Source organism: Punctularia strigosozonata, assembly GCF_000264995.1.
Source record: "Punctularia strigosozonata HHB-11173 SS5 unplaced genomic scaffold PUNSTscaffold_8, whole genome shotgun sequence".
Taxonomy (NCBI): domain Eukaryota; kingdom Fungi; phylum Basidiomycota; class Agaricomycetes; order Corticiales; family Punctulariaceae; genus Punctularia; species Punctularia strigosozonata.
Genome location: NW_006767440.1, coordinates 849,663 through 870,669, shown reverse-complemented (window position 1 = coordinate 870,669; position 21,007 = coordinate 849,663). Strand labels below are relative to the sequence as shown.

Below are 21,007 nucleotides of genomic sequence, written 5' to 3'. Positions count from 1 at the left end.
ACGGTGGCTGTGGACGATTTTCGGGGAGTGCTGTGAGTGGCACACTGACAGTGAGTCGGACCTTCACAGCCATCAATCTCAGGCGCACTGATCGCCTTCCGCACCATGACTCCGGCGTCGAAGATTCCGTTGTGCGTGTCCAATCAGCGAGCATACGTATGGGATGTCGATGGTATAGTGCCCTCGTATCTCCCAATTTGTGGTCATAATTTGAATCATCGTTTGTCAGAGCAGATATCAAGGTGCTCCGCTCTGAACATCACATTTGCGGTGTCTTGGCGGGGACGTTACCCCATCTCTCGCAGCAAAATGTCTTTCTGGGAGTGCCGCTCGTCCTGATGCCTGAAGAGGTTGTTCTACTTGTAGAAAAGGGTATGGCATCTGTTACTCTGCGCCACGGGCCAGCTTATGCTAACGCAAGCAACAGAAATCGCCTATATACTTGACGATCCTGCGGCCCACCTCCCTGCATCAGACGCGGAACTCTCTCAATGGAACGAATCCCGGACGCGTGATATTGCCGTACAGCTGGAGCAACTCAAGCTGAAGGCGGCGAGCGAGGAGAAGGGAAAAAGCCAAGCTATGAGCCAGGAGGCAATCCGGAAGCGGAGAGAGAGGGAGAAAAGACGAGCTGCAAAGGAACGGGAGGCAGCGGAGAGGGCGCGGAATGAGGGCGAAGGAGTGGATGACCGCGACGAGCCCGGGTCTCTCTTCGAAAACACCGATCCTCCTGAACTGCGCCCAGCACCGGTAGGCACCAGTGCGGACAAAGGCCCTTCCGCACCACCATATTCAATTACCATCCCTGCATCGTCCTCTGAACTGCCTTGGTATCGCCCATCCCCAAGGACTGATCTACCTTCCGAGGCCAACGTACACTACACGCTGTCATCCGCCGCTGAAGCTGGCGTGTGGACCTACCCTGCCAACCTGGCCGAGCGCACACGATGTGCCGTATTCCGTGATATGTGGGAGAAGGGGTATTACATGGGCGGCGGCATCAAGTTTGGCGGAGATTGGCTCGTCTATCCAGGCAAGTACCTCGCTATTTTTCTACGTCTTCTACCACCCCGTTTCTGAGCGTTCTATTCCTAAGGTGACCCGTTGCGATATCATTCACACTTCGTCGCTACTTCGCATACGCCGGATGCACCGCTCCGCCCGATGGAGATTGTAGCGCACGGGCGATTGGGAACTGCGACAAAAAAGGCGCATCTACTGTGCACACATGACGAGCATCATGCTGCGGAGGTGGCGGAGGGCGGCGATGCAACAGCGGAGAAGCAGAGCGCAGTTAGGTATCTGAGCATCGAGTGGGCAGGATTTGGTTGACATCTCTGTGTCTGCATGTGTTGAGTACAATACAAATGAAACAGTTTGTGCAATACCGGCTCATATCTTTACACCCTTCGTCAACGCACCATCAATGATAAGGTTCGCGCCCGACGTGAAACTGCTGGCGGAGCTCGCGAGGAAGACCACAGCGTTGGCGACTTCTCGGGGAGTGCACATCCGACCCGTTGGATTCAGCGCCAGGGCGGACTGGGTACGATGACCATGATGAATCAGATGCTTGTATACATATCGATGGTCAAAGACGCACTTTATACAGATCAGGGTTGTGTTGCTTGACGTTGTCCCATACTCCGCCCTGTATGATAACACGATTAAGTGAGCGAACCATGATCATGAGAGTGATCTCACCTCGATGAAGACGTTCCCGGGACTGACAGTGTTGATGCGGATACCTTTCGGGGCATACTGCAATGCTAAACCTTGCATGTAATGGGCGAGTGCACTAGGAGAGAAGGGCAATTGAGTGATCATGCTCTATCAGTTTGACATTTGCCTAACGCACGCTTTGAAAGCGCCGTAGGGGCCTGGGGCGGTGAAATCGAGTTCATGCCCCGATACGCTGCCGATAGATACCACAGCCGGTGCGGACGACTTCTCGAGATAGGGTAAACACGTATTGAAGAGGTGAAAGGGTGCCAGCATATCCAACTTGAACGTCGTATTCCAGTTCTCGGGCGTGTCTGAGATCGCGATAGCCGATACTGTCCTCGACGACTCAGTGGTGAAGGCGGTGGGGGGTTACAGGACGATACTCACCATTGTTGATGACAATGTCGATGCCTCCCAGTGTCGCCGCGGTCTGGCTCACCCACTCCTCTAGTGCGGACTTGTCCGATATATCGACTGCCGTGCCGATTGCTTTGGAGTTGACCACGATGGACGAAAATTCCTGTCCGTTCACGTTCCTAGCACAGTAGGCAACATGTGCGCCTTCATCGATGAACGCTTCGACTATTGAGCGGCCTATGCCCTGAAATCAGATCAGATGATCTGTATAATAGGTCAGATCGAGCCGACATACCTTCGTACCGCCTACGCCAACGTTCCAGCGAAGAGTCAGTAAGAGTGGTCGCGTGAGAATGTACGGAACTCTATCTTCACCAGTAACGAGGATGATCTTGCCTTCGAGACCCAACTTCATGATTTTTCCTCTGCGGGTATACTACCAGCTGATATCTATGACGGGTAGTCCGGTCAGAGAGGCAGGATGTCCTCCTCGTGTGCTTAAACTTATCCGGCTCATCTATGGTTATCCCATAACCAGCCCCAAGACTTCCATAATCTGCTCGCTTATCGCTCTCCTACATCCATCCTCAGTGACTATCTCAATTGAAAACAAGTTGGACGGTATCATGTTTACGACTTCTGAGGAGCCACCATTGCTTGTTTCCCTTTTCCCGGAGGAACAGCGCTAGCGTCGCTCCTTTCGTCCCTCAGCTCATCGACGCCACCAAATGCTCCGACGCTTTCAGGCTGGTTCTCAGGGCCCGTACTGGACAGGCTCATTCGTCATATTCTGCACTCGTTTAGCAACTCAGGTATTTATGGGGTTCTGGTTTCGCTCACATCATCTTTGCTGCGCGTCTCACAGTTCTATTTTCTCCAGTCCTTGTGTGCAAACTCGGCTTCTATTCTGCGCTGCCACAGCGTGCCGTCACGTTCATCAGCATTCATATTTTAAGCGGCGTTCCGTATTAGGACGTTCGGCCTCAACTGAGGATATTGCACGGTTGCCCTGGTGAACTGTATGATCTTTATTTCTTTAATCAGATCGCGGGTGTATGGAGGAAGAGAAAGCGCACGAAACCATCCCGTGCTTCGATGATATTTCGTGGCGTTGTTTACGGATATGATCACCCAGACTCTCCTGCTCCATCCCCCTTGATATCCCCCCTTCACTAGCGCTCTTCCATTGTGTCATGTCTGGTTTCTTTACCGCAGAATTTGGGCCCATGTGCGATATATCAACATGCTTGTGTCCTTACGATCACGTACTCATCGTTCGCGCGCAGCGTTGGTGCTCGTTTCGTCGGGTTTATCTTTGCCACTGCGCTCTGGGGAGGTGATCATGACAAGATTGCAGATGCAACGCTAGGGTGCTGAATCATAACGCATCACGGTCTAGTTACCTGCTCGCAGACATGGTCGTATTACAGGAAATCATTCAACGATCACTGGGCTCTCCGCTCACTAGTGCGTAGAAGCCCGCCTCTGCTGTGTATATGCTGACTTTGTGTCCCAGGTATTGTTTATGTGGATAACCGATACTGTCCACGAAATCCTCCTGGCCGCTTCGCTATACCGCTTGCTCATTCTGGACTTCGGAAACTACGAAAAGCTCCTAATTGCACCAACGTACGTTGTTCCCGCCGTCCAGCAGTGGATAAAGTGGTGGCTGAACATGTCTCTCTCTATAGGACAGATTCGGTGAGCGTATACCCTCGAATAGCCGTTGAATCGCTAAATTCATTTGGCTCAAACTTTGAGATCGCCGTGCTTTTCAACGTGAGAACACCTCAGTTCGGATCACTATCTAGGTCTGACCTTTGTTATCAGAGTCTGACCGCATTAGAAGCACAAGGGTGTGGCTACATTGGATGCTTGAAACAGCTTGCAGCTCACGTTTGTAGCTTCTTTCTATTCCGGATATACTCGAGTAGGTGGATACTAAGCTCTCATGACTAGCGTTAAATCGTTCGTAGTGAGCCACAAGAAGTTCCTACTCACCGGCGCGCTTGTAAGGCTACATATAGTCTGTCTCTGTCAGTGACCTGATTCACCTGAGATGCAGGGGCTTCCGTTGTTAGCCCAATTCGGTGAGTTCTTATTCGGGAAGCCAGGATCTCTGCAGTGGTTTGACTTGGTACTATCCCTGCAGCGCTGGGAGTTGGTGCGCAAACGCTGCTGTGCCGCGGTTTCATATCCTCATGTGTCATTCAGCTTGGTCGAAGTTATCCTTCCGGCCCATTACAGACATACTACTGAACAATATCACTGTGTGTATTGCGTACGTGATTCTGCGCGTAACTCACTGGTACACACAGCCGCTGGAGCTGAGTTACTACGCCATCGCTGCCGTGGGTGATACGATTCTTGTGATCGTCTCGGTGAGCTGACATCACCTATTCCTGAACTCTTGAACTTTTAATGAGCCATACCATCTAGTGTTATCTTCTCCAACGTTCTCGAAGTGGTTTTGAGCGGTATGCGTTATGCCCTTGGCTAATCGTTCGCATTTTCATATGGTATGCTAGCTCCGACAGCGTCATCAACAAGCTGGTTGGTTGGATAATCTGTCATCATATATTATAAGCTCACGTCTCGCATCAAGATGCTATATATCGTCAATGCGGGCCTCTTGACTAGGTAAACGGAAAATCGTGTCGTGTAGCTATGATCGGTCCTGACTAGCTGCCTGCCAGTATTCTGGCGATCGCTACAGTGATTGTCGTGGGTCATCCTTCGTCATTTTATCCATCTTGCACAAGATTAATCAATATTCAGGTGACCATCCCGTCGATTGACCCCGCAGGGCTATACTTGTTCGTGCAACTGCATACGGCATCTGTTGCGTTGATGGGAAATCGCTGAATTCGTGTACAGCAACATGGGCCGACTCTATGTGAATTCAATGCTTGCGCATCTGAACGTACGCGATGAGCTGCGGCATTCCGTTGTAAGTTTATGATTTGATTGCTCCCCGTGAGTGTACCGTATTGAGTACACTATAGGGTTTCGATGCCTGTGAAATATCAAGGGATATCAGTTTCGGCCAACACGCCTCTATAACTCCTGATGGCGCGAAAATGGTGAGCTCCATATCACACATCCTATCATCTGCAATCCGTCGAAACGAGTCCAGGAAATGTTGAGTAAACATCGCGAAGATGTTGAGTTGCGAGTTTTGCATGGGCTGTAGGCAATATCACAGACCCATGCATGGACACTACGTGTCTGTATGCAATCAGTGGAGTGTGGGCGTGCTTCTCCAACCATATTCTCCGGGTTATCGTTATAATGGTTCAGATTTCCTGGTCGTCTCATGCGCATCCTGAGAGTCCCGGGCTCCGTTGAACGTTGCATGTCTGTAGAGCCGCTCACTGTCCTCGGCGCTCATTGAAAATACGACTGAAGAGACTCGTTGCTTGACCGAGTGACCAGGGAGACCAGAAAACCAGGGACAGAGGTCGGGAGTTGGGACAGGGTCGGGAGTCGGGACACGCGCGTCGACGGCCAAATCGGAGCAGCACTGCTTTCGCTTCCACCATGATGATAGTCTTTTACTCGTACCTCGCCAGCGCTCAGCGCTCAACGCTCAGCACTCAGTGAATCGAGTATTCATAGCTCATTGTAGCCAACTGGGTCGCTGTGTGTCCCCAGTCAGTACGTTCTCGTCTACTGGCTGTGCGGAGTCTTGTCCAACCACCATCCTACACAGGGCATGGGGCTCTGGCATAGTTTCATATCGTCCGGCATCTGGCTTGTCAATGGGATGGCAAAGCATTCTGATGACATGGCTGGGCTCATAAGTCGCTGCGATCCACCATCATACGGCGGATAGTAGCTCTTCATCGAGGCAGACTAGTGGTCATATACCACACTATTTCACGGCAGGCGATGTGAGTGATACAATGAACACTTGATTATCGTGATCCCTTGACTAATAGAATCCATCGCGTGCAGCGTTCCTGGCGCGCGCGGCCGTCCCCTTTCGCTGCTGCGACCTTCCAGTGGCGGCCTTCTTGACGACCCTCGGCGGTGGAGGCACGACATCGGGGTTGATCTCGCAGTAGTGCCTTTCATGCCTCACGCGAGAGTCCTTGCGCGCCTTAATCTCCCTGCACCAAGCGCACCACCAACGCTTGTCATCGTCTTTCACAGCGTAGATCTTGACCTTCTCCTCCTCGGTCAAGGCATGTTTGTGCCTGGTCGTTTCGACGTGCCGCTTCATGTCGTGCTCGCGTCCAAACCCCCTACCGCAAATGGGACAGAAGTGCAGATTGGCACCTTGGTCAATAGAGCCGTCGGCTTTCCGATCCACTGTACGTCTGCGCTTATTTGCGCGCGACGTGTCCCTGGACGCGCCATCATCCATGCCAGGTAGGTACTCGTCTTCGAGGCTGTTGTCAGTGTCGTCGAGCAACCGCTTATGTACCCGCTGTGCAAGCCTGCTAGAGCGCCGCGGGCCGCTCTCTTTGCTGCTGGCGTTCGAGGGGTGATCGGGGGTATAGTCTGGAGTTCCGGTGGAGATAGTCGTCGCCGGGCCCGCGGAAGAGGGCGTGACGATGGTGGACGCATGTGCTGGCGGAAGAACATCGAATTCAGAGGTGAGGAAGAGGATACCAGGATCGTGATTTGGCTGGACGGTGTTCTGTCCGTCCGAGGGGGATCCGCAAGAATCAACATGATCGACACGGTGAGTTTTGTTTTGGTTATGCGCGAAAGCGCATCCAACAAGCTCAACCTCAGGGAGAGACTGTACCGACGAAGGAGAACTTGGCGAGAACGCCAAAGAGTGTTCGGAGAATGGCGACGATAGAGAGAAATGCGTGTTTGGGGACTCGTCCCATGGATGACTGGAGGCGATGTCCTAGATCAAGTGCGGTCAGTACTGTTGTTTGATTGCGCGAAAATGCACTCAACGGGCTCAACTTCAGGCAGAGCGTCTATCAGGGAAGGAGAGTTAGGCAAGAGTGACAGCGAGTCTTCGGAGTATGGCGTCGATAGAGAGGAAGGCGCGTTTGGGGAAGCATCCCATGGATGACTGAAAGCGATATCCTAGATAGAGCACATGTGAGCTAGAGCTCTCGCTCGCTACCAGAATGAACATACTTCAGCGCCGTAATTGTCGGGCCAACCAAGCATCCCCGTCGAGACGCTAGTCCCGGGATGAATGGGAGTGGCGTCGGCCGCCATCATCGGTTCGTCCTGGGTATCGTACCACGGCTTGAAGGTCTCCAACATCACGTCCATAGAGGCCAAGAGCTCTCTGAGAGGTAATATGTCAGGTTCATCATGCATGAAGGAGACAGCATGTGCCGCATATTCCGACTCGAAGGTGAACGAGCCGGGTAGCACTCCCGACCATGGATCAGGCGGCACACTGATCTGCTGTGCAGTCGGGATCATGGCAGAATGTAGCAGAGGAAAAAGAACAAAAATCACTCTGAGAGGAATGCGTTACGAGCGGGAGGCGGTAGGGGGGGTCTCGACCCAAGCTATCTCCTTTGGTGACCTCTTATCCGCCGAATGGCAACTTGTAGGTCCACCACGGAAATCAGCGACCGGTAGCTGGCCGAAGTCGAGCGGAGTGTTTCCTGGGTGCTTCCGGCCCCTCGTTCGAGGCGCCCATACCGCGTGCGTGATTTACGAGGCGACAACATGACGGGCGTGTGCGAATCGATTCCAGGGACGGTATGTAATGGGGTCGAGTATGACTCTGTGCGGGTGCGTACGAGCCGCCGGTTCTTGCTACCTGACGATCGTGCGCTTCTCGAAGGGATGGTCCGGACCCAGCGGCTGGTGGGTGTGGGCGCGCAAACCCGTACGTTCCTTCCTTGGCTCCCGATACAGGAGTCGACGAGGGTTCTGATATCGTTTGCGTGCGGTATCTAGAAACGTTAGATATCTAAGAGTCGGTCTCGATTCCGAGGAGCTTCCGCAAGATCGATGGCTCATAGCTTCACAATCTTATACCTTTACCTCCAGATGTTTGCCGGTGGGAAGCTATGGCAATCTTATCGTAGCCTACAAGGAGAACCGAGAACAAATGGTAAGACACCACGTCTTCGAACACCTACTCTGCCAGCTTATTTCAATCGTTCGCTGTGCCCGAATCCGATTAACGTGCGCAGCTTCATCTGTCAGTCAGATTATGGGCTTGCCTAACTGATAGAATCAACAGATCACAAAAGCCTCTTTTCGAGTTGAATGGCGTTCGTTAGATCCCTTTTACGGGTAACCCAGACTCGGCCCGACTCCTGGGTCGCACGACACCATCGAAGACGAATAAACAACAAGGACCGACAAGTCGATAGATCAGATCATCGATGCAGATATGCGAGGATCTTCTCACAGTTGCGGCGTGCCGTGGCATTAGACGCTCGTGGACACGACTCCGACGATTCTTGCTTGTCAGATTGAGGGGTGAACGTCCCCTGGTGACCTTGTTCGTTCCAGGTAAGCTGCGCAACGGTATGCAGTATCTGATCTGGTATTTCATAGCCTGTGAACGTTCGCGGATCTTCCGACGGTTCCGTCCCATCATGAGCGGGCCAGATCTGCCCTCGTGTATATGAGGATCCATGATGTTTGATGACAGGGCCACGCCATTGTAGAGCAACTGGAATGCTGCAGCCTCAAGTCAATTGGGCAGGAAGGTTAGTCTTGTAGACGTGAATATCATGTCTGTATCCCGGTGTGTCTGCAGTACTAGTGAGGGCCCAAATCCAGATGTTCAGGGTTGCACAAATTCGGCGTCCAGGCCACACCGAAGTCATTTGTTGCGCGCAATGTGAAGACATTGACTCGAGCGGTGAGCCTGTACTCATGTCTCCCGTTCCAGCGGCGAGGAAATATCAAAATAATGAGTTGGTCGGCCGTTGTCAATGTCACCGAGGTGGCACGCAGACACAGAGCTCGGCGCCGGTGGCTAGCGCGGCCCGCGGGTGGCTTTGAGGCCAGCACTGCTTCTGCCTCCCCATCGCCAGCCCCCCCAGTTTTCTGTCGCAGACCAGCGTACTCACCATCTCGCACATCCTTTACATGCACTAGCAGCGCAGATTCCGACTAGGAATAGTTAGGATAACTATTCCTTGTTGTCGGCATCTTGTCGGCATCTTGTACGACACGCAGCACCTTGGGTCATGCTACACGATGCATCGTAGGCATGCAGCCATGCATCGCGCGACATCAACGAAGATCTAGCCCGTCAACGAAGCAGCACGAGGCCCTGCCGTATGCAGGATGCGATCTTGCCTTGTGATGTTTACGCCAAGTGCGCCAGGGGTTGTCTGTCGGCTCGGGCAACGATGGAAGATCGTTATGTATCGGGAGAGGAGGACATGTTATTCTCGATCGTTCAAAGGCACGTTCCATGTTGTCGTATGATGCTGACAGGATAAGCTTATAATATTGTCAGAGCCGACGAAGGAGCCGATATTCGTGCAACATACGCGTTGATCGACTGACCAATTCTCCGACCCCCCTTGCCTTAGTTAGGTCGGGCGAGGGGAATCTCGAAGCAGCACATCTGCGCGATTCCTGCGCTGCGAAACAGCCAAGCAATGTACCTGTATCGTTACCAACATTCCTCACGTCGGTCGCGAAGTCAGGGATCGCGGTCTGTTGCTCTGATGTCGGGTCGGGGTCCGCGCGTGCCACGGGATACACGCGGTGAGTATCATTGTCTTGGTGCGTATAAGCACGCTCAATGATCTCAACTCTAGCGGGAATCTTCGGCGAAGGAGAGGATTCGGGAAAGAGTGACGCTGATCGCGTGAAGTCGGGCGACGGTAGCAAGCACCGCAGCTCCGACAAGTCGTTTCCATTGTTGATGGATGAGGAAGTTACAGTTAGCCAGTATTGTGAGGGAGCCAGAACATGGGGCATACTTCGCCCCCGAGTACTTCGTGTCCGTACAAGGCTTTGTTGCCGGTCAAGGTTCGCGCCTCGGTGACATCAGAAAAAATCGGACTATCAAAAGAGCCACTTATTGGGTACCGAAACCCTCTAAAGCTACTAAGTGAGCACATTTTAGCAGGTTTTAGGAGACTCAAATCCGGCTTTCCTGATGGAAGGGAAGGTTATCCCTTGCGGCGAACTAGAAGTCGTCGTCCAACGGTGTATAGGCTAAACAGGCGATAAGGTTTGCGCTGTTCATGAATGTGCTCATGTGTGTTTTGATGCGGACATGTCCTCCAGTGCCTTGCAGGTGGACCGTCTACATGTCATTCGGAGGTAGAGCTCGCGACACAAAATCTCGTGCACTGAAACGATGTTACACACTTTCCATCTATAACGGGCGCGAGACGACTAATCCTTCGGTGAGCCCTATTCCGTTGTCTTAGTCCTTTTTCCCCGCGTCTTACCACCGGGGGCTTTCTCGCAATAGCTTCCCAAATGCCGCGTCACGGCGTCCGCGCGCGACAGATTTTTCCCGCACCATCTGCACGCGCACTTCCCTTCCATACTGCCGGTGTGCTTCAAGCTCGTAAAATGCCGTATAAGATACCTTTCATGCTTGAAGCTCTTACGGCATTTCCCGCAGAAGTACTCTGCGGGACTGGGGACGTGTGTTTGACCCGCCGTAGACGTCGCCTTTTTCATGCGCTTCCTGAGATACGCGATGCTGGGGTCGGAGCGGCCGTGATGTGTGGGATTGTATTCATCGTCGTCGCTGTCCTCCATGCCATCCAACGCCCGCTTACGACTGCCAGGGTGCATCTGGGACGAGATTGGCTGGGTGGCAAATCTGGTCGAGCGCCGGTAGCCTTGCCCTTCTGTCCTGCAATCGCCCCTCAAGAGGGTGGACTGTGCTGGAGAGCGAAGGGCTGCAGAACCCCCCGAATTCGCCGCATCGACGGGAGGTGATAGCGCCGGTGAGTTATTGGCGGCCGCGACGAGGTTGGGGATTGATATCTGATGACCCAGATCAGCAGCTTGTGGGCTGTCAGTGTTGCCTTGCTTTTCGGGTGGCGATCCGCGTGTGCCGAAGGGATACAGGCGGTGAGCATCATTGTATTTGTGCGTATAAGCACGTTCAATGAGCTCAACTCTAGAAGAAGCTTTCGGCGAGGGAGAAAATTCGGGTGAGAGTAACGCTGATTGCGTGTAGTCGGACGACGGTAGCGAGGGCGACGTCTTCGACGAATCGTTCCGTGACTGACGGATGAGGATGTTCCGGTTAGCCAACATTGTAAAGATCCCTGGCAGCGAGCGTCACCTCGGCGCCGAACGTCTCGTGTCCGTCAAAGGACATACTGCCGGCCAAGGAACCCGTCTCGATGAAAGGAAGGTTATCCACCGCGGCGAATTCATCGTCCAACAGTGTATAGGCCAGCAAGGTGTGAAGCCAGTCTGCAGTATGAGGTCCATCTGTCTCTTCGGTCCAGGGATTGTTGAGCTCATCGTCGACGGTCGTATATTGAGAACTAGGGAAATGCGTCAGACAAGGCACGGCGGACTCGACGTGACTGTAGCGCGTACAGTGGATCATTGAATAAATTATATTCATCCAGACCTGTCAGCAAACCCGACAACGGAGTGCGAAGAGACATTGTGAGGGAAGGTTTTACAGTCTCGGCAGGGGAACGCTGGACACGGGAGGGTGGTTGGGCGTCGAATCGAGGTCTCTCATCTTGTATCTTATCATTCGCCGAACTGAACCTTGTAGGTCCACTGCGGATATTTGCGAAACGGCCGAGCGAAGTCGAGTGGAGTATATTTCGTGGCTTCCAACGGTTTCGGTTGGATAACACAGGCGCCCATGCCGCGTGTATGAGGTGCGAACTGACGTTTCCACGGCGCGTGTGGCCTTGCATGCCAGAAGTGGGATGTCGTCGGTTCGAAGATGACTCTGCGCGGTGGGTAGACCATTCGGAAGAGCGATCCGTTCCTATCACCTGGAGACACAAGCCTAGCGCGACTGACCAGAACAATCGTTCGTGATTGTCAGTGTACTCCCACGAAGACGATGCTCCAGGCTCACAGCTTCTGCTTCTGACTTGAAGCAGATTGGATGCATGTTGGATGGAAGCTGTACTGATTTCTCACGTACTAGGATCCGATGGCTGGGTTTCCCAACGTTTTCAAATCCACGACGTGTGCGGCAGCGCTGCCATTTCCGTAGACTGTCTAGATGCATTCGTGAACTTCTTGTGAGTCGGCGAGCATTCTTTGTCCCCCTTTTGGTGGCATACACAATTCAGGTTTTCGGGTGTGCTAGGCTTGCGCGGGCACGTCTAACAAGCTCATATGACAGTTCCCTTGTATAGCTAGCGTTCGGCCGGACTACTGGGACGCCACTGCAAACGAATGAAATCGGAGGTGGACACCTTGGATCGTCACAGCTTCAACGTATACAGACAACCATCCCCTTGTCGGTTAGAAGAGCCGTCACAATAGACAACTCCGACGGTTCCTGCCTTCTGAATCTGGTCTCAACGACTCTGCCCCCTAGTGACCTTGTTCTTCCAGATCAATCGGCCGGCTCAAGTGGTATCTGATGTTCTGTGTCCGATCCTGTGAATACGGGAACACGGGAACACGGGCTGTTCCGATAGCTCCATCCTGACGAGGGCCCCGCCGCTCGAATACTTACTCGGAGGCAGGCACTCTTTTTCCGGAATGGGCCCGACCAGCTATATCTCGTGGGGTGATATGTCGGAGCCTACGAGCTTGTCGGCGCTCATGGCTCAGATATACTGCGGTGCGGCAGCATGGGTTCACGACGCTTGTTCAGGGCTTTCGCGAGACGTGCCCTGTACACCAGCGCCATCAGGAAAAACCGGATTTGCTAAAAGCCTCCTAAAACGCACTAAAACGTGCTCATTTAGTAGTTTTAGAGGGTTTCGGTACCCAATAAGCGACTCTTTCGATAGTCCGATTCTTCCTGATGGCATCAGAGCCAAAGTCGTTCAGGTCGTTCTTCACTAGTCGATATTGAATAATAGGATTGTGAAACAGAACGCACACAATCGTGATTACGATGCCGGAGCGGTGTACCTAACCCGGGATCTTACTGATTAGCCCCGATGTCTAACGTCGCCCGGGTTTCTGAGCTCTGCAACAGTTTCCGAGCGAGCCAACAACAGTCAATGGTTCTCGCCTAACTAGGCGTCTGTGTCGCTTGCATGCTGAAGTTCGGCCTCAAACGCTGATATACAACGTCGTCCAGAGTACATTAACACCCATGCCATACAGTCGCCACATGGCACGTCCCCCTGCACTGACCTATACAACGTCAACCATCGACCGGCCCCACCTCCTCGTAATCTCGTCCGTCTTCAGCACCACCCCCGCCGCCGCCCTAGCCAACCTCATCTCCAAAGCGCCGCCCACCCCACGCATGCGCTGCCCGCGATCCGTCGTCTCGAGCACCTTCCCTGCCCACTCGCCCACGCCCAGAACGAGCGCCGTATGTTCCAGTCCCAACGAGCGCCCGCCGTCCAGATCGACGCAGCCGTCCAGCACCGTGAGCGCGAGCTCCAGCGCGGCCGTCACCACCGCCGCCTCCTTCCCCTCGCCCTTCCCCTTCCCTGCGCCTTCCTCCCCATCCTCCCCAGCCGGAGCGATATCCTCCGCCTCCCACCGGCTCACCCGCCGCGTGCCCATCGCAAGCGCCACCTCCACCGCGTCCGGCGCCACCACCGCCAACCACGCCGGCGCGTGCCGCGCCGCGTGCGCCAGCACCGCGAGCGCGCCGAGCAGCCGCTCGAGCACGGCCGCGTTCAAGATGAGGCCGGTGCCCGCGCCGTGGTAGCGCCCCTGCGCGCCGAGGTGGGCCGTGCGCGCCTCGCGCGCCTGCTCGTCGCGGAGGAAGGTCCAGAAGCGCGTGACGAGCGGGTAGATGAAGTACTCGACGCCGACGTCGGCGAACGTCGTGCGCGGCCGCGGAGCGGGCGGACGCAGCGCGGCGTGGCGCTGCGCCAGACTGCCTCCCATCCCCATCCCCGGGCCCGGCCCCGACCCCGTCCCGGTTCCCGGGACCTCCTGTATCATCGCCCCCGCGGGCTGACGCACGCGCAGCCTCCGCTCGCGCACGATCGGCGCGGCCGCCTTGTCGTCGCCGTGCCCGGCGGTCTCGTCCCGCGTCCTGTCGATCGCCTGCCGGCTGATGTCCTGCACGAGGCGTCGCACCGGGTCGGCGCTGGCCACCTCGTCCGCCGCCGTGAGGAGCTGCTGATGCAGCGCGGGCGGGAGCTTTCTGCTCGGGAAAGAGAGGCGGTCCGGGTCTTTCGGCACGAGGCGCGCGGAGGCCGGCACGGGCAGCCCCGCGAGCTCTCGCGCGCCGAGCGCGAGCGCGGCGAGCATCACGAAGCGCTGGTCGGTCGAGTACTGGTTGCTGAAGAACTGCTCGATGATCGTCCTGGCGATCCCGAGTGGGGGTCAGACGGAGGGGAAGGGGCGGGAGGAGGAGGGGCGGGAGGAACTCACGGAGCGGACTTGCGCGGGCAGCAGGCGACCAGGGCTGTCAGCACCGCCTGGCGCTTCTCGTCGAACCCAGGTGTCTCGTAGTTGTCGTTCAGCGCTATGAACCCGTGCACGAGGTTGACCGCGTTCTCCTCTGCACATCACGTCGTGAGCCTCTGTCAGCATGCATGCGAAGAAGGTAGAGGGGGGAGGGGGGGCGCTCACCGAGCTCGGACCCATACGCGGCCTTGCGCCGCACGAGCTCCTCGCCGACGTCGAGCGCGACGCGTATCCTCTCCGCCGCCTCCCGTGGCTCGGGCTCCTTGAGCGTCGACGTGGGCCGCACGAGCTCGGCGAGTTGGAGGAGGTACACCGGCCGGGAGACCTTCGGCGCACCGACGGCGAGGGTCGGCTCGCGTGCGAGCTCCTCGAGCTCGGACGGCGTGGGCGATGGGGAGCGAGAGGAGGGCGGGGAGGCGTAGCCCGTGAGCGAGTCGTCCGAGTCGTAGCCAGATGCGGCGACGGTGATCTTGCGGCTCGTGGGCGGGTGGGCCGAGGACGCTGGAGCGTTGTTTCGGACGGGCTCCGCCCCGCTCTCTTCGTCCGAGTCATCCGCCTCGTTGGATAGAGGCGCGTCGACGTCGCGAGCGCTCGTCAGCGCACGCATGCGCGCGGCCCATTCGTCGCCTGACCATACGTCTGCCCCGAAGTCGAGCGCCTTGCCCGCCCTCTGAGCGAGGGTCTCGGCGAGGAGCATGCCGCACCGGCGCACGCCTTTGTCGAGGTGACCGATGTAGAGCCCGACGGCATGGATGAGGGGTTGGGAGTGGGCGAGGGACGGGACGAGGGACGAAGAGCGGGGCAGTGCGGTCAGCGCCAGGAGCGCGAGGGAGGTGACGTCTGGTGATAGACCATGTCCCATGTCAGGTTCGTAGCGAGCGTAGAGGGAGGGAGCATGTACGTACATCGATGACGGGAAAGGAGGGAGTGCGTGACGTGCTCCGGGGTGGACCAGAGGTCGATCGTCGCGGCGAGGAGCGATTCGAGAGCTGCGGGTCAGCGTACGTGTTTAAGGTCTGACGGAAGCGCAATATGTGGCGGATGGGACCGTACCGTCAGTGGTCTTCGACTCGGCCGCCGCGCAGACGAAAACACGCGCGTCAGCTTCGGTCCACTGTGCCCCGCCGCGGGGGAGGAGCATCACCTCTCGCGCGGCGGTCCAAACATCTTCGGAACCTTCTGCGTCGATATCGAGGCCGAGCAAGCGGTAGAGCAGCACGGCCGAACGTCGGATTTTTGTCCTTGTGGGCGGCGACGCGTCCAGGGCCTCGGCCTCGGCCTCGGAGAGGCGGGGGAGGTGCGCCAAAAGCGAGCTGATGATGGCGCGGAGGGAGATGGGGGAGGAGAGCGCGCCGAGGACGGCGGGCCAGTAGGACGCGTAGCGGGGGTGAGAGGGGAGGCGGCGACGGACGGTGGGGAGGACGGCGGTCCAGAAGGAGGGCGAGGAGCGGGCGATGGGCGGGGTGGCCGGAAAGAGGCCGAGGTTGACGAGCTTGGCGAGGAGGTAGGCGAGCGAGGCCAGAGCGTCTGTTCTGCGCCAGGTCGTTAGGATATCTGCGGGCGGCATATACGGGGAGAGGTCGGGACGTACCCTCGTCACGATCGTTTTTGGCGGATAAATCGGCGACGAGCGACTCGGTGCGGAGGCTTAGGTGGTTGAAGTACACGTCTTGGGCGAGTTCGGCGGGGAGGGCGAGGGGCGATCCGGGGCCGGCGGCGTTGGTGGCTTTAGCGGGTACGGCGCAGACGTCGCGGACGCAATCTTCCCATGTTTTCGCAGCGGAGGCGCGGCCGTGAGCATCTGCGGTGGCGGTTGGGGAGTTGAAGATGACGGTGTGCAGCCTATCGATGGGGTAGGCTTTGGAGAGCTTGGAGAGGACGCGTAGGGTGTATTCGTTGAGAGGGGTGGAGATAATGCTCGGATATGCGTGCAGCGCTACTTCTCCTGCCGTGGTGGAGGCGGAGGAGAAGGCGTCTGGACAGAAGTATTGATCGAGAAGCGGGAGCGCGCCGGCGTCACGCAGGTCGGCATGCCAGGTCGGTACAACATGCAGGATGAGGGCGCGTTGTAGGGGAGGTAGGTGGCGCGAGATAGAGAACGCGTTTGGGGGAAGCGGTTGGGTGTTGTGTGCGAGGAACTGAGGCGGGAGGAGGCGCAGGGCGTCGAGCGGCGCGGTGAGGAGGGCGAGCAGCGTGTCGAGGTCGGGGATCGGGCTCTGCAAGCGAGAAATCGTTTGGCGTATCGGCTGCAACGATGCGTCTGCGGGTCCGGAAGACATGACGAGCTCTAAATACTGGAGATACAAAGAAATTATACGTTGTCTCGCAGTTGCAGATATATTGATGATGTTCAAAGCACCAAGTAGCGTTGCATTAACTGCCCATTGATCCTGGTCGGGTCGAGGACACCGAAAGACGAGGAGGATCAAGAAGGACAAGATCACGTGATTAACGGCTTCCCCGTTGCCGTCGGCCGCTGACGATTTCGGGAACGCTGGCGCGTTAACGCGGCAGAGGAATCGACTCCGTCGACGAAACCGACAAGCACCAAGCACTTAGTGCGTGCTCGCTGTCTACAACGGCGACGACACACGACCATGTCTTTGCAGTCGCTGACTTCGCTCCTTTCGAAGCTCCAGACGCCGTCCGCCAACACCGCCGACATGGCGCTCGCAGACTACGTCGTCACCGACGAGGTAAACGCGCCTCTCACGCATGTCGCTGTTACGGACGGCGCGACTGACTAGTATACTCGATCACTAGCTCACGGTCCTTCTGGGTCTCATCGCCGCCTCCGTCTTTCTCCTGCGCAACCTGTACAAACCCCAGTCGCTCGTGCACCCCATCCTCCTCGGTCGGCAGAGCGACGTCTCGCGCGTGCGCAACCCGGGCGAGAGCGCCGTCTACCGCAACTATGGCACCGGAATGTTGGGCCGCGTACGTCTCTCATCCACCTATTCAGACAACGAGATTGCCGTACTGACATGGCGTCAATTCGCAGCTTCCCCACCGACCCGCGAACAACGTTCAGCTCATCACGGACCTCGTCAAGACCGACTTCGACTCTCCCAGGACGCTCTGGTCGACCAAGGTACGTCCGCAATGGGATGATTCGTTATGCGTGCTAACCCTGCTTTGCAGGTCACCAACGCGCAGCTGAAAGCCCGCGTAGCGGCGCTGGGCACTGGCCTCATCCGTCTCGCGAACCTCGTCCCGGGGGAATCCAACGTTCTTCTCCTCCTGAACGACAGCCTCGGTTTGTCTCTCACCCCTCCCTTTCTTTGTTACTTCGATTGATTCCCCGCCTCCGCAGAATTCATCCTGGCTGATCTCGCTCTCGCGTCGCACGCCATCCCCTCCTTTACTCTCTCCTCTCTTGCTCTGCTCTCGCCCGTGCTTGACTTGCACTCCCCGAGCGCGATCATCACGCACGCTGCCTTCCTTCCGCAGCTCCTGGAGCTGTTGTGCGACGCCCGTGCGCAGGGCGAGGCGCACACCGTCATTGCGCTCGGCACGCTTCCCGCCACGCTCGACCTGCAACGTGCTCCAAACGTCACCGTCCTGAGCTGGTCCGACGTCGAAAGCGCCGGCGTCAAGGCCTCTGACAAGGTTGCTCCGTCCACCGTTGGTATGCACCTGCACGGTTCACCTAGCCATTCATACCCACTGATCCACGACCCTAACAGGCCCGGAAGACGTCTTCACTGTCTCTTTCTACTCCACTCCTTCCGGTGCAGTCCGCTCGGCCCACTTTACCCACCAAAACATCACCGCCGGCGTCGCCGCCACGCGCGCGCTCCTCCCGCCTAACGCGCTCCTCTCCGCGCTCGACACCGTCCTCTCAGCCCACGCGCTATCCTCCGGTATCGGCCGCGCGCTCGCCTACACCGCGATCTACGAAGGCACCTCCTTCGCCACGCTCGCCTCCACCGCCCTCATCTCCCCCTCCTCCACCAAGCTCGACGTCGCCGACCTCCTCTCCGCGACGTCCCTCCCCCTCCCCTCTCCCACCGTCCTCTTCGTCACCCCCGCCCACGCCCGCGCGCTCTCCACCGCCATCCTCTCCGCCGCCGCCGCCTCCTCCCCGCTCGCCGCCCCGCTCGCCACGCGCCACAAGCTCGCCGCGCTCGCCGAGGGCTTCGTCACGCGCGACTCGCTCTGGGACCGGCTCGTCTTCGACGGCGCGCGCGTCGGCGTGATGGGCGCCGGCGCCGGGACCGTGCGCGCCGTGATCGCGCTGAACCGCGTCGGCCTCGGCGCCGCCGAGGACGACAAGGGGCTGGCCGCGACGGACCTCACGCCCGCCCGGCTCGCGCTCAGCGTCCCGTTCGTGCACGCGCACGCGCACCCGCTCGTCGCCGCGCCCGTGTTCGCGTCGCACGCGCTCGACCTCCAGGCGTTCGACGAGCCGTCGTCGGGCGGGAGCGGGAGCGCGCACGTCGGCCCGCCGAGCGCGAACGTCGAGGCCAAGCTCGTGCGCGTCGACGAGGCCGAGCTCGCGTCGGGCGCGGACCCCGTCGGCGACGTGCTCGTGCGCGGGCCCGCGGTCGGGCGCGGCGTCGGCGTCGGCGAGGAGGGCGAGGTGTTCGCGGTCCAGAGCCCGTCGCCGACCAAGGCCCGGTTCGCGCCGAAGGAGGTCGCCGGCGCGGTGGGCACCGAGACGGGCGGCGAGGAGGGGTGGGTCGAAACCGGGGAGAGGGGCCGGGTGTTGACGAACGGGACGTTCAAGGTGTGGACCGCTTAGAAAAATAAAAAAAGATCGAAGATCGGAGGGGCCGGGGATGGTGTTCGGGATGGAGAAGACTTTGGCTTGATGGCTTTGCTTTCGTTTGTATGATATAGTCCGAACCTTGTGCGCATTCAAATCCAATAACGAGCTCTGTTCGGACGGTTGCATATGGCATTGAGACATCCTAGCACGATCTTGGTATAATGAATAGATTGTGAACGAGCACCCTACAAGCTTCATGCTGCACCCGCTTAATCACTGGCCCTAATCTTTGACCCACCCTCGTCAGAGAAGAACGGCTCTTGAACCCACAAAGGCGCGCGCGCAGATATCGACCGAGGTTCTTGCGGAGAGCACGCGCATCTTCGTGATCGTCATCGTTCCCGAGGGCAAAACTCTAGCAATCCGCGAGCCGCAGATGATCGATGATCTCCGGTGTGCGTCCCGCAATGGCACACCAATCTGCGTGCTGGTGGAAGCAGGCTGGTGACGGAGAACCGCATCGTGACGCGAAATATCGGAGGCAGACGTGCGCAAGAGAGCAGCTGTATAGGGTGGATTCTGACAACCTACTATAATAACAAATATGACTCGAAAGCTAACGGCGGGTTTAGTAGAGGACGCACGAATAGTCTTGTAGCCAGATAACCCCAGCCATCTGCATCTCGGGTTGCAGAAACGTTTCACGGCTCGGATACCAACGTTACGCGACCTAGCCTGCCAACAATCCCGCGTAACTCCCGCACAGATCGGGAACGGGATTTCTTCGAGATAAGGAATCGCAGCGGTTCGTTGAACGTCGCTTCCCGCTTTTTTCAACAGGGCCTCCAGAGGAAGGCGAAGGTTCTGGGGAGACCCCATATTGTCGATATGTACGCGACGCAATGACGGGAGTAGGCCCGGTTCCGTGGCAAGCAGAGTATCATGATACGATGGGTCGTTGTGCCCACGAATCGCACTTCGGTCGCGACCATGCAGTGCTCGAAGATGGACACAACGACAGACGCATTCGACTCGAAGAAGTTCCGCATCTCCATGACCTGGAGCTGGCAGAGTTGCAATCGTTGGAGGATACGAGGAACGAATCCCGGTGGGATTTCCAGGTGTAGCAATGGGCGCAGCTGGCGGCGAGTGTCGTGCGTGGCGTCCAGGTGGACTCCGAGAACGTAGGAGTTGAGGCTAGTGCCGCCGAACACTAAGCGCTGAACTACGGATCCGTCCGCTCTGAACGCGTCATGATCTTCGAGGAACGTCGTCAACGTGATCAAGTCGTTTTCTTGGTCCGAATCGTAAGGACGGATAAACACACTGGCATCAGAGCGCACTCGGAACTGGGAGAGGAGGCTGCAAACGACCGACCCAAGTTCTGTGATGGTCAAGTCGGTCAATCGATCAAGTAACAGGGGTTCGCGGGGTTTTCCTGACGGCGGATACTGATGGTATGTCGCCCTGCTGGGTATTTCGAGTCGGAGAACTCGCAGTGCTGGCATCGATGCAGTTGCAAGCGCAATGCGTAGCTGTTCTCCTGTTGGAATGGAGTCCCAAGGAAGTGCGGTCAACTCAAGGTTTTCCAAGCAGCCAACCAGCGAACGAAACTGCAGCGTTGTCCAATCGAAATGCCTCTGATTTATGACCAGGTGTGACGGCTGCGGAGCCGACAGGTCCAAGAGCGCTCCGAGTGCAAGACGCATCGCCCCGGCAAGTGCGGTACGGTGCGGCTTGCCATCCGAG

At 57.2% G+C, this 21,007-nt stretch overlaps 6 protein-coding genes across 6 annotated transcripts; 2 read left to right on the top strand and 4 right to left on the bottom strand.

Annotated features, from left to right (window-relative positions):
* Positions 1 to 119: 119 nt before the first annotated feature.
* On the bottom strand, positions 120 to 2,497 carry PUNSTDRAFT_144341 (short-chain dehydrogenase/reductase SDR; the record flags this gene model as incomplete). The annotated part of the gene is made up of 10 exons (XM_007384871.1): positions 120 to 172; positions 235 to 372; positions 428 to 1,034; positions 1,098 to 1,542; positions 1,604 to 1,651; positions 1,705 to 1,798; positions 1,859 to 2,057; positions 2,113 to 2,326; positions 2,378 to 2,388; positions 2,458 to 2,497. The coding sequence occupies 7 exons, from the start codon at positions 2,495 to 2,497 to the stop codon at positions 1,393 to 1,395; spliced, it is 756 nt and encodes a 251-aa protein (XP_007384933.1). The 3' UTR covers positions 120 to 172; positions 235 to 372; positions 428 to 1,034; positions 1,098 to 1,392.
* Positions 2,498 to 3,275: 778 nt separating this feature from the next.
* PUNSTDRAFT_135344 (uncharacterized protein) lies at positions 3,276 to 4,726 on the top strand (the record flags this gene model as incomplete). The annotated part of the gene is made up of 15 exons (XM_007384870.1): positions 3,276 to 3,310; positions 3,369 to 3,418; positions 3,482 to 3,549; positions 3,599 to 3,711; positions 3,774 to 3,861; positions 3,913 to 3,938; positions 3,987 to 4,012; positions 4,059 to 4,093; positions 4,148 to 4,172; positions 4,235 to 4,246; positions 4,297 to 4,352; positions 4,401 to 4,463; positions 4,522 to 4,559; positions 4,611 to 4,635; positions 4,688 to 4,726. The coding sequence occupies 15 exons, from the start codon at positions 3,276 to 3,278 to the stop codon at positions 4,724 to 4,726; spliced, it is 699 nt and encodes a 232-aa protein (XP_007384932.1).
* Positions 4,727 to 6,016: 1,290 nt separating this feature from the next.
* PUNSTDRAFT_135343 (uncharacterized protein) lies at positions 6,017 to 7,485 on the bottom strand (the record flags this gene model as incomplete). Its single annotated transcript, XM_007384869.1, has 3 exons — positions 6,017 to 6,946; positions 7,000 to 7,134; positions 7,189 to 7,485. 3 exons carry the CDS (start codon positions 7,483 to 7,485, stop codon positions 6,017 to 6,019), a joined length of 1,362 nt encoding a protein of 453 aa, XP_007384931.1.
* Positions 7,486 to 10,369: 2,884 nt separating this feature from the next.
* On the bottom strand, positions 10,370 to 11,633 carry PUNSTDRAFT_135342 (uncharacterized protein; the record flags this gene model as incomplete). The annotated part of the gene is made up of 4 exons (XM_007384868.1): positions 10,370 to 10,389; positions 10,446 to 11,238; positions 11,300 to 11,507; positions 11,563 to 11,633. 4 exons carry the CDS (start codon positions 11,631 to 11,633, stop codon positions 10,370 to 10,372), a joined length of 1,092 nt encoding a protein of 363 aa, XP_007384930.1.
* Positions 11,634 to 13,308: 1,675 nt separating this feature from the next.
* On the bottom strand, positions 13,309 to 16,826 carry PUNSTDRAFT_126727 (uncharacterized protein; the record flags this gene model as incomplete). The annotated part of the gene is made up of 6 exons (XM_007384867.1): positions 13,309 to 14,443; positions 14,512 to 14,641; positions 14,713 to 15,387; positions 15,453 to 15,536; positions 15,601 to 16,074; positions 16,139 to 16,826. 6 exons carry the CDS (start codon positions 16,824 to 16,826, stop codon positions 13,309 to 13,311), a joined length of 3,186 nt encoding a protein of 1,061 aa, XP_007384929.1.
* A 384-nt stretch (positions 16,827 to 17,210) lies between these two features.
* Positions 17,211 to 19,291, top strand: PUNSTDRAFT_70178 (acetyl-CoA synthetase-like protein; the record flags this gene model as incomplete). Its single annotated transcript, XM_007384866.1, has 8 exons — positions 17,211 to 17,243; positions 17,311 to 17,484; positions 17,549 to 17,638; positions 17,689 to 17,803; positions 17,861 to 18,175; positions 18,234 to 18,793; positions 18,824 to 19,129; positions 19,184 to 19,291. 8 exons carry the CDS (start codon positions 17,211 to 17,213, stop codon positions 19,289 to 19,291), a joined length of 1,701 nt encoding a protein of 566 aa, XP_007384928.1.
* Positions 19,292 to 21,007: the final 1,716 nt, after the last annotated feature.